The following is a 12,191-nucleotide window of genomic DNA, read 5'->3' on the forward strand; positions in this document are numbered from 1 at the left end:
GCGTGATAAAAGAAACAGGTCAAGTAAAAAAGAACAGAGGAAGTATAAATAATGTACATTACATAATATTATCATGTTCTTTATTAATAGAGAAATTATCTTTTTTTTTTTTTGTGGTGAAAATAGGGAAATTATCTTTGGTAGCACTAAAGTTTCAATTTGGGAACCAAGACTCCCTTGAAAGAGAGGGTGAAAACTTCCTCGAGAGAAAGGCGATAACTACCTTGCAAGAGAGGCGGTTCTACGGCCAACACTGGCTGACGATTTAATTAAACACTGTGCAAACCTTCGAATTCACGATTCATAGAATGAAGTTGTGGACATTGGAGAACTAGAGGACTGCGACTCTGACGAACGTGTCTCCTTAATGCTTGTGGGGAAATTGGTGACTGATCGATCTATTAACCTAGAAGAGTTCAAAAAGACCATGACCCAAGCATGGTCGGTGTCGAAAAGAGTGGTAATTAGCACAATTGGAGTAAACTTATTTGCCTTCCAATTTTTTCATTGGAAAGATAAGGAGAAGGTCTTAGATGGACGACCCTGGTGCTTTGAGAACAACCTTGTCCTTCTTCGAGGAATCTCTGGTAACGAACAGCCAACAGATGTTTCCCTAACCCATTCTCCTTTCTGGGTATGGCTTGAGAATTTGCCCTTCAACCGTCAATCAGATGCAATTGTTAAAACGATAACTGCATCTATGGGAGAGGTTTTGGACATTGAAAAGGATGAATTGGGGATTGAGAAGTATAGGAGGGTGAAAGTGGACATTTTATAACAAAACCCCTGAGGCGTTTTTTGATGATAAAGGGGAAAGATGGGAAAATCATCCAAGTTGGAATTAAGTACGAACGCTTACCATTTTTCTGTCTCACGTGTGGAATCATAGGCCATAGTGAAAAGGATTGCCTCAATGTCACTGAAGAGGAACAAGGGCAAGGGATAGGGTGGAGTCTTAGGTTGAGAGCAACTCCAAGAAAGGGGCGCCAGAAGATGTTGGAGGACCTGGAGGAGATCAAAGCAAGCAGAAAAACCCTTTTTGTTAGGAAAAAAGCCCCTGATGAAGGAGAAAATAACGAAGAGGGTTCTGATCTTCTAGGAACAAAAAGTATAGAGGTGTCTAGGGCAGGTGAAAAGCATTTAGATCAGGTGGATGTGGATAATAATCAAGTGTACCCCACTACCATGACGAAGATGCCAACACAACCCACACGAACTCCAGAGATTGCTCTTGTGAATGTGAAATATGCTGACAAGGAGGAGAATGTGCAGAATTTGATTGACAGTCCTGTCACTCTTGCTTTTACCGTGGGAGCTGGTGGGGTTAAAAAAAAACTGTTAATAAGGGAGTGAGATTGAAAAGAGAAGGAGTGGGTGGGAAAGACTCAAATGAGAATGTGACCCTGTGCGGAAAACGGAAAGAAATCTCAAGTGATGAGAAGATGGAGATTGATGAAGTTAACAAAAAGGCCAGAGTATGTGATAACGTGGCAAACCTGGAAGTAGCGGGTGTTGGACGCAACCAACCCCGCGAACAACAATGATAGGCCTTAGTTGGAACTGTCGGGGATTTGGGAGTCCCCGGGCAGTAACTGCATTGAAGGGTGTAATTCGTGCAGAACATCCCCTTTTTGTCTTCTTATCGGAGACAAAACTTAAAGGTCATGAATGGGAACCTATTAAAAAAATTCTAAATTTCAGCAATTTCATCGGTGTAGATTGTGAAGGAACAGCGAGGCAAAGGAGAGGTGGCCTTGCTATGTTTTGGAGTGACAGTGTTGAGCTTACTCTAAAATCAATGTCGAAAAATCACATGGATTTCGAGGTTCAAGATGATGATCAGTTCTCTTGAAGGCTAACAGGAGTTTATGGGAATCCAAATGAGGGGATGAAGCATGAGACGTGGCAATTACTGGAAAAATTTGGTGAGACAAACTCTATTCTGTGGTTGTGCTTTGGTGATTTTAACTGTATTTTATCCCATGATGAGAAAAAGGGGGGGAACCCCACTCGGCAGAGTGATATTGATGGCTTTCGTGAGGCTATTGAGAAATGTAAGCTTGTGAATGTAAACTTTGTAGGGCCCCCCTATGCTTGGATCAATAACAGGGAAATCCCAGAAAACATCAGAGAGAGGCTTGATCGGTTTTTGGTTTGAATCTCTACCCTCGTACTATGGTGGAACACCTGCCAAAACGTCGTTCTGACCATGTTCCTCTAAAGATCACCATACAAGAACAACTGATTATCAATAAAAAGAAGAAAAAAAGATATAGGGGTTTCAAGTTTTAAAAGGGGTGGGTTCGTGATGATGAGTGTGGTAATATTGTTGCAGAATCGTGGCAACTTTTGCAAGGGGCTGATGTTCGTGAGAAGATTGAAAGGTGCTCTGTTAACTTGAAGCACTGGAGTAGTAAGCACCCCCATGATTTTACTCAGGAAATCATCTCAAGAAGAGAAAGAATGCTACTAGCAATGGCCAGAAAACCAACTAAGAAAAACCTTGCAGAAATTCGGGCTATCGACAATGAAATTGATTATCTTAAGAAAAGGGAGGAGGTATATTGGGCACAACGTAGCCATCAAGATTGCTTAAAGAGGGTGATAAAAACACAGCTTTCTTTCATAAAAAAGCAAAGCAGCGAAAACAAAGGAACACCATTAAAGGTGTCATGGACGAAGGAGGAAATTAGAGAGCAAATGAAGTGGAGGTGGAAGCTGTCTTTGTTGAGTACTTTAAAGGTCTTTTTGCTACCTATGGGGACAATGAGATGCAAGATTTACTTAATGTTATTAAGAGCCGAGTCACAAATGATATGAATGAACATCTGACAACCCCTTATACTAGAGAAGAAGTTGTCAAGGCCTTGAAGCAAATGCACCCCACCAAAGCCCCGGGCCTGGATGGGATGCCTGCCCTCTTTTACAAGAAATTCAAGAATGTGATTGGTGATGATGTGGTGATGTATGTCTTGAATATCTTGAACGATGGAGGCTCAATTGATCAGATAAACCACACAAATATTGTGCTCATACCCAAGAAAAAACAATGTAAGTCTACGAAAGATTACCGTCCTATTAGCCTATGTAATGTTCTTTACAAATTAGTGTCTAAGGTAATCTCTAATAGATTGAAAATTGTTCTCCCTGATGTTATAAGTGAGTCCCAAAGCGCTTTCATCCCTGGAAGGCTTATTACGGACAATGTCCTTGTAGCTTATGAATTATTTCACTATCTGAGAAAGAAAAAAAAATCTGGAATTAAGGGCTACATGGATCTTAAACTAGACATGAGCAAAGCCTATGATAGGGTTGAGTGGAACTTCATTGAGGGAATGATGCTGAAATTGGGTTTTGCTGGGAATTTTGTAACTCTGATTATGCGATGTCTGTCCTCTGTCTCTTACTCTCTTCTCTTCAATGGCTTTCCTTCGGATAAGTTCTTCCTTAGTAGGGGTCTCCGCCAAGGGGATCCCATCTCGATCTCCATTTTTATTCTTGATCTGTGCAGAAGGTTTTTTAGCCCTACTTCGCGATGCAGAGAGTCGGAAACTTATTCATTGTGTGAAACTCGGAAGGAGTGTACCCACAATTTCTCACTTATTCTTTGCCGATGATAGCTTACTTTTCACCAGAGCAAATGAGTCTGAAGCGGAAGCTATTCTTGATGTCCTCTCCACATATGAGATAGCGTCAGGTCAAAAAATTAACTTGGAAAAAGCGGAAGTGTCTTTCAGTCGTAATGTTAGCGCTAATTTGCAGGAAATTCTTCAAATGAAGTTGAACTTTACTATGGTTGATGGACACGAGAAATACCTTGGCCTTCCCAAATTTTTGGGTAGATCCAAGAAAGCCGTTTTTCAGGTTATTCAAGACCGAGTGTGGAAGAAATTGAAAGGATGGAAGGAGAGGTATCTATCAAGAGCTAGCAGGGAGGTATTACTAAAATTCATAGCACAAGCAATACCAACTTTTGCTATGCAATGCTTCAAACTCCCGGAATCTGTTCTAGGAAACATTACCTCTATCTACAGGAACTTTTGGTGGGGGCAGAAGGGAAGTGAAAGAAAATTAGCTCTGATTTCTTGGGAGAAATTGTGCAAGTCTAAGAAAGATGGGGGAAATGGTTTTAGAGATCTTCGGGCCTTTAATAGCGCTCTTCTGGCTAAACAATGCTGGAGGGTTATATCTTGCCCTGATTCTTTGGCTGCTTAAGTCCTCAAAGGGAAGTACTTCCCTCGCTCAAGCCTATGGGATGCTAAGGTTCCTCCTAATGCAAGTTATACTTGGAGATCTATTATCTCTGCGAGAGATATAATCATGGAAAGTTCGTATTGGCTTGTTGGAAACGGAAGGACTGTTCGTATATGGGCTGATAAGTGGGTTCCAACTCTTCCTGGAAACAAAATTAGTTCCCTCCCTCCTAGCAATGACCTCTGTTATGCAACGGTTGATGGGTGGATTGATAATGAAAATCATGTGTGGAGAATCCAAAAGCTGCGTGAATTTCTTACAGATGATGAAGTGGAGGCTGTCACTAAGGTGCGGATCCCAAATAGCAACCAAGATGATATTCTGATGTGGAAACACTCAAAAAATGGGGACTTTAATGTTCTTAGTGCATACCACTTCGAACTACAGCGAAAGAGAGGCAACATTGGTCCCTCATGCCCCTCTACCGAAAGCAAAATTTGGGATAAGATATGAAAAGCTGATGTTCCCCAAAAAGTGAAACATCTTGTATGGTTGGCTTCTAGTAATGGGATCCCGACACTTGACATCCTTAGAAGAAGAGGTATGCAAGTCGACATACATTGCCCTCGGTGTGGTGAAGACATTGAATCACCTACACACTTGTTCCTCTATTGCACTGAAAGTCAGCTTGTTTGGCGCTTATGTGTGATGAGATATGACTCGGGCTTGGAACAATTCTCCTCTCTCTCAACTTGGTGTGTTAGCATGATTGAAAAGTGCAAATTAACCCGTAGTTGGGAAGTAGTGATGATGCTCATGTGGCAGATTTGGGATATGAGGAATCTGTGGATTTTTTAGAAGAAAAAGATTGACCCTATGTATGCTTGATTGAAGGCTATGTCTTTTCTGGGGGAATATGAGGCTGCCAATGTCCGTGAGGTCTGTGAGAAAGCACAAGCAATCAGAAGTGCTGAAAAATGGAAACCGCCCACTGCTTCCTCAACACAGATGTTGCACTCCCTTTTGAAGGAAAGATCGGGTTAGGAATGATTATCAGAGACAGCGTAGGTGATGTTATGATGTCGGCTTGTATGACAGTTGATAAGGTGTGTTCTCCCTTGGAAGCTGAAGCGCAAGCTGTTATGTTGCATACGATGCGGGGCTTTGAAGATTGGAGGTTGAAACTGACTGCCTCCACCTTGCTAATTTGCTACAGGGACGCGAGAAAGAAAGATCTTTTGCCTATTTTATTGCTCTAGATGTTATTAGCTTGTCTAGTAGTTTTGATTTTTGCTCTTTTGCCTTTTGTTCTAGAAACTGTAATGCTGCTGCTCACTCCATTGCTAAGTCTTCTCTAGACTATAGTGAGTTGACAATATGGATGGAGGATAGCCCTCCTGCTGTTGGTTCGGTGCTTCAGGGTGATTTGGTTAGCCTTTAATATAATTTCCACCTTGGGTGCTTTGTGTCAAAAAAAAAAAAAAAAAAATCTTTGGTAGCACTATACTTTTTAATTTTCTTAGTGGTGAATTGCAAAAAAAAAAAAAAAAAAAAAAAACACAAAAAAAAACCTTATTATCTCAGGTAAACTTGTTTTTTTTTTTTATTAAGCTAATTTTTATTGATGCATTGTATTAAGCTAATTATAATATTAATTATAAATTTAAACTAAACATTTAACTACATTAAGATTTTTTTTAATTTTTTTAATTTAATTGATTTTAAATTTTTTTTTTTTAAAAAAAAAAAACAAAACTCAGCCCTTTCCCTCACTAGCATCCGACCACCGCCGGAGCCCACTCTCCAGCCCCACCCACGCCGGCGTCGGCCCCTCAGGGCCCTCACTACCCCTGTCCCAACCTACGCCGGTGCCCAACCCTCTCTCCTTGCCAACTTCCATCCCCCGCCCCTATTATGACGCTCCCCCATCCCTTAAACCACTACCTCCCTTAGTCCCTTCCTCAAAACCCACATCCTTCTCCCTGAAAATCCTTGAAACCCCTTTCCCACCCCCAAAATTCCCCAGCCGCCGAATACCCCACTGTTAAAAACCCTAATCTGACCCATATCCCACCTTCGAAACCCTAGTCACTAATTTTTACAACCATGGCCAATCCCAAAGCCCCGCCATTCGGAAACCCTAACTCTAGCCGCCTCAGTCAAAAGTCTAAAGTATGTGGTTTGGGTTCGATTTAGGCGGAGGAGAGGAAGGTTGCGGTGGAAGGAGGAGAAAGAGAGGAGGGTTTGGATTGTAGTGATTAGTGGGAGCAGTGTGCTCGGTCAGAGGGGAGAGATTGGGTCATGGCCGGTGGTGATGTTTTTTTTTTTTTATTATTTAAAAACTAATTAAATTAACCATGGTTAGTGAATTTATATTAAAATAACTATTATCTTTAGTAATCAAAACTTACCAGTGATAATAAGTTTTTTTTGCGATTCGCTACTTGTAGACACCTAAAAATGTCTCCCCAAAACCAAACCCGATGATGAACAACCTTTCACCGCCACTATTGGTCGGGTTCAGTATTTAATCCTGAGAGTGCTTAAAAAATCGTATTTAATTAAATTCAATTTTTGAATAGTCCATGGATTAGTCTTGATGTTTGGTCAAAGCATAGTTTTAATTTCAGCCCAAACTTATTATTTAATTTTAGCCCAAACCTTTTTTTATTTTACTGTTTTATTATTTATTTTGGCCCAAACTTTTTATTTATTTTATTTATTTTAGCCCAAATAATAATAAAATCAGAAAATGGCCCGAAATTATCAATCGGCACTTAAAATGCTGAACGAAATTATGGTTAAAATGAATTTAGATGGAAAAGCGGACTGAAAAATTCCCGCGTCACGGCAACAATCCACCGTGTCATGGGAAACTTTCCCGTCTGACGGTGGGGTTCCCCGTGACACGGGAAATCTGCTGTGACACGGAAATTTCCGTGTCCTTTCCGCGTAAACCCTTAACGCGTTTTCTCCCCAATTCACTAAATATTTCCCGCCTCACAAAAAATGTGCACCGTGTCACGGGAATGTTTCCCGTCTGACGGTGGGATTTCCCGTGTCACGGTACACTTTGCCGTGACGCGGTATACTTCTTTAGGGTTTTTATCATTTTAGGGTTCCGTGTGTTCCCTCAGCACATTTTTTCTATAAATACCCCCTCATTTCTGATGTACGGGGCATCAATTAATTCTCTAGTTTTTTCTCTCTTCTATGCTCTAGCCTAAACACTAGCCTACCCTTCTTCTTTCAAAATTCCTTCTTCAAGTACTCCAAGGAGTCCATACTTTACTCGTGGTTCTGTCCTTAAGCCAAGACATGAAAGGTAGAACTGTTTGAGGGTTTGGCCCCAAATCAATTCTATTTAATTTAATTTAATTTAATTATTGTCTTATTATTATTTCCTTGAAGTTACTAACTCGCTTATTATTTTGTAGTTGCAAACAAACAGAATCAAAATAAGAATTATGTTCCTTTTATTTCTATTATTTTTCTAACGATTTTATATTGTTGGAATTATGGTTAAATTGCTTCCAATATTAATGTTTGTTCTATTATTATTTATGATCACCATATTGCATGTTTAAAGAGAATATGTAATTGAAAATCACGCCTAATAAGATAATTTGGACGACCGGTTTAGGTTCCTTTTTAATCTTATTGTTTGATCAAGTGATCACAATATTTTAGAATTATGTGTTGCATTAATATTAAACCAATTTAGCTTAATAATAGATTTAAGCAAATTGAATCATTGTTTGTATGCCTTTGAGATCGCAGGAATCATTTTTCATTATAAGAATCGAGTAGAAGTAAATACGGGCGAATGTGACTCCATGACTCACTTTGTACCATCATCCCCGATCCTCCTTTCGTGGTTCTGAACCATATGGAGTTAGTAATCTCATGGATTATGAATGGGGTGTAACCTTCACGGGTCAATCGTTGTTTCCTTCGTTGTCCCTTTATCGAGGTTGCCTTTTATGATCCGTGAACGGTTTATAAGTTCCTTAAAAACTTGTTGGCGGCTCCCTACTTTCCTTGTCCCTAATCGTATATGTCAATTCCCACTTCCTATGAGTGCCAAGCATATTCACAACATGCTCTAACGTAGGCGCACTTCGAACGACGCCTACAATTTGGCGACTCCACTGGGAAGGATTCTTGGTTATTTATCGATTAGAGTGATTGGTATTTAATTAAGATGAGTGGATGAGACTTGAAAGATTCTTGAAAAATATTTATGTGATTAATTTGGCATTTTTGCATATGCATAGACGTTTTAACGTCGCATTTAGGTCTGACCCGTAGAAGAAATTGAATAACTTGATTGCGTACGAAGGAAAACAGGGTACATGTCAGATTTTCTGACTTTCGTGCCACGGCAGAATCTGTCGTGTCACGGTACAATGCACCGCTTGATGGTGTGTAGTACCGTGGCACAGGAATCTCTGCCGTGTCACGACAGTCCTAAAATCTGTCCGGTGACTTGTTTTATCTTCTCACAGTCAACTTCCTTCGATTTTCTGAAAAAACGTATGTGTTCTTGTAGGCGTCGTTTGAAGTGCGCCTACGTTAAAAGCATGTGTGAATATGCTTGGCACTCATAGGAAGTGGGAATTGACATAATACGATTAGGGACAAAGCAAAGTAGGGAGCCGCCAACAAGTTTTTAAGGAACTTGTAAACCGTTCACGGATCATAAAAGGCAACCACGAATAAGGGACAACGAAGGCAACAACGATTGACCCGTGAAGGTTACACCCCATTCATAATCCATGAGATTACTAACTCCATATGGTTCGGAACCACGAAAGGAGGATCGGGGATGATGGTACGAAGTGAGTCATGGAGTCACATTCGCCCGTATTGGCCTCTACTCGATTCTTATAGTGAAAAGTGATTCCTGCGATCTCAAAGGCATACAAACAAAATATTCAATTTGCTCCAAACTATTATTAAGCTAAATTGGTTGAATATTAATGCAACATATAATTCTAAAATATTGGTGATCACTTGATGAAACAACAAGATTAAAAAGGAACCTAAACCGGTTGTCCAAATTATCTTATTAGGCGTGATTTTCAATTACATATTCCCTTTAAACATGCAATATGGTGATCATAAAAAAATATAACAGAATAAACATTAATATTGGAAGCAATTTGACAATAATAGCGTTAGTCAAATCAAATAATAAAAAACCTAATCATGATACTAGCAACAAGAATAAAAATAAGAGTAATTAAGTGATTAACTACTCACTTTTCACGCTTCCTTGAATTGCTACATCATGAATAAACTGTTAGTAACTTCAATAAAAATATAAAGCAAATGAAAATTAAATTAAATAAAGGTAGATTTGATTTGGTCCAAACCCTCAGTTAATTATACCTTTCACGCCTTGGTTTAATTATAGAACTTTGGGTATTGTATGAACTCCTTGGAGTGCTTAAGGAAGAAATGATAGAATTAGAAATATAGGTTTAAGGCTTAGAATATGGGAGAGAGAGAAGAGAATGATTTTTGGTGTAAAAGAGAGAAAGAGAGAAGGATTTGATGATCAAGCTTGTTGGTGAATAAAAAAGGGGAGATATGACCTCTATTTATAAGGGGAAAAAAGGGGTCGAATCAAGAAAAGATAAGAATTCGAATCGGATAAAACTCTTGCGATAGACAACAGTTTTTGTGGTTTTTGTTTTTATCATATCATTTGAACCAGAAATCGGAATAAGATGAATAAGATATGGTTGGAAAGCCCTTGAAGTATTCTTTTTAACCCAATTGGAATCAGATTAAAATATTTTGTAGAACAAAAGATATAGCCGAAATAATGAGAAGGTGTCAGTTTTGGATAGAGTTTGACATTTTATTCATATCTTTTCCGTTATAGCTTGGAATTGATATTATAATATATAATTGGAAAGATAATTTCAAGGGCTATCCAACCATATAAAATTTGGATAAAAACTATAAGACATGAAAATAATATCTGTCTATCTTTGAACGTCTTTCAATTCGGATATAAATAGGATTTTCAAAAAAAGGAGTTTTATTCAATTTCAAACTATTTAATCTTATCTTTTCAAAACGGATAATTAAGATCTTTTAGAAACTTATAGAAACTTCTAATTAATCCTAATTGGTTTAGGATTTGGATTAAATCATTTGGACCCTCCACATGATCATTGGGTCGTAGGTAAGGTGGGCTTAGGTTCGGTTTGGGCTCACTTTAATATTTTGGCAATAACTTATTCGTTATAACTCGGATTTGGGCCTATAATATATCGTTGGAAAGCTATTTTCAAGCCCCATCTAAATATTCAATCATTGGACCCAGATTATGGACCAAAATAAACTGGATTAAACGTTTTATAAAAACGGCACGAAATGAATGATTTTAAAGGACACGAAATGAAATATTTTGGGTTTAAAGGCACGAAAAGAGGAAAATAAGTTATGGTTTTGGGAAATAGGCTAGGAGTTGGGTTGGTTTATGAAATGGAAATATGGATTTAAGCACTCCAAGATTAAATACTCAACCCGACCAATAATAGCGGTGAAAGGTTGTTCATCATCGGGTTTGGTTTTGGGGAGACATTTTTAGGTGTCTACAGAAGCCCCCACTTTGACTGAGTTTGTAGAAACGTTAGTTTCGAAAACGATAGTCAAAGTAGTCGATAGGGACGGAGAATGATTTAAGACGTTCTGCGATCCTAAATCATTCTGTATCCGTCGATACCTGCAGAAAAATGTTAGTTCTACAGATAAAAGAGTAAAGGGATAGAATGCGTATCTGACACCAGTGTATTGGTGACAAATGAGTTTGGTAGCTTCCTATGCTTGAAGGAATCCACCGGATGACGTATGTTGAAATGCTTTCCATGCTTGAGGAAAGCCGACAGATGAGTTTGGTAGCTTTCTAAGCCTGAAGAAACCTACCGGATGACACTTTCCATGCTTGAGGAAAGTCGACGTATGAATTTGGTGTCATTCTATGCTTGACGAATTCCACCGAGAATGCCTTCCATGCTTGAGGAAAGCCGACTACTTGGCGGTTTTCTATACTAGAAGAAAAATCCACCGATAACGCTTTCCATGCTTGAGGAAAGCCGACTTGGCGGTTTTCTATGCTTGAAGAAATCCACCAAATAATACTTTCCATGCTTGAGGAAAGTCGACAGATCATGAGATTGAAAATCTCTGTGTATCGAGAACCTTGCGTCATGAAATTATGGTGGTTCGATTGTCCCCGAACGTGGGCTGTAGATGGTCCTCTTGTCCCCGGACGTGGGCTGTAGATGGTCCGCTTGTCCCCGGACGTAGGCTGTAGTTGGTTCGCTTGTCCCCGAACGTGGGCTGTAAATGGTTCGCTTGTCCCCGAACGTGGGCTGTAGATGGTCCGCTTGTCCCCGGACGTGGGCTGTAGATGGTCCGCTTGTCCCCGGACGTGGGTTATAGTTGGTTCGCTTGTCCCCGAACGTGGGCTGTAGATGAGACCTGCAAAAATAAATTTGCCAATGGACTCGTATATATTGTGATTGACTTGACCACTGACTTGACCAAGTTTGAATTGATGTGACATGACATGTGTATGACTTGTGAGTGTGTGTGTGTGTTTATGTGTGTGTGCAGACACAAGCAAATTAAACGAAGATGCAAAAGCAAAAATTTTCCGTCAATTTTTGTCATGAGACGAGTGGAAGGTACTGACTTTCTCCCGAAAAAGAAAGACGTGAAAAATGAAGTTTTGTTTTCGAACTTCCCTCGATAAAAATTTTGAAAAAGTTTTTGAACTTCCCCAAAAGAAAATAATGAAAAAGGGAGGAAGTTTTGAGCTTCCTCCTTAAGCAAGACGAAATGAATCGTATTGATTGAATTGCTTTTCTTGAAAGTAATGTATGCATGATGCATGTCCTTAGGCCAGGAGGCTAAGGAAAATTACATCATGTGACACGATAGATGAATTAACTTAGGTCTTGGACCTAAGCATCATT

At 39.4% G+C, this 12,191-nt stretch overlaps 1 protein-coding gene across 1 annotated transcript; it reads left to right on the top strand.

Moving 5' to 3' along the window:
* Positions 1-367: 367 nt before the first annotated feature.
* LOC145640388 (uncharacterized) lies at positions 368-778 on the top strand. Its single transcript, XM_081691676.1, has one exon. It carries the CDS (start codon positions 368-370, stop codon positions 776-778), a length of 411 nt encoding a protein of 136 aa, XP_081547802.1.
* Positions 779-12,191: the final 11,413 nt, after the last annotated feature.

Source organism: Chenopodium album, chromosome 7, assembly GCF_948465745.1.
Source record: "Chenopodium album chromosome 7, dcCheAlbu1.1, whole genome shotgun sequence".
In the NCBI taxonomy this organism is placed as follows: Eukaryota; Viridiplantae; Streptophyta; class Magnoliopsida; order Caryophyllales; family Amaranthaceae; genus Chenopodium; species Chenopodium album.

Excerpts from the sequence above, each read along its gene's own strand:
- LOC145640388 (XM_081691676.1), top strand. The coding sequence starts at position 368 with ATGCTTGTGGGGAAATTGGTGACTGATCGATCTATTAACCTAGAAGAG.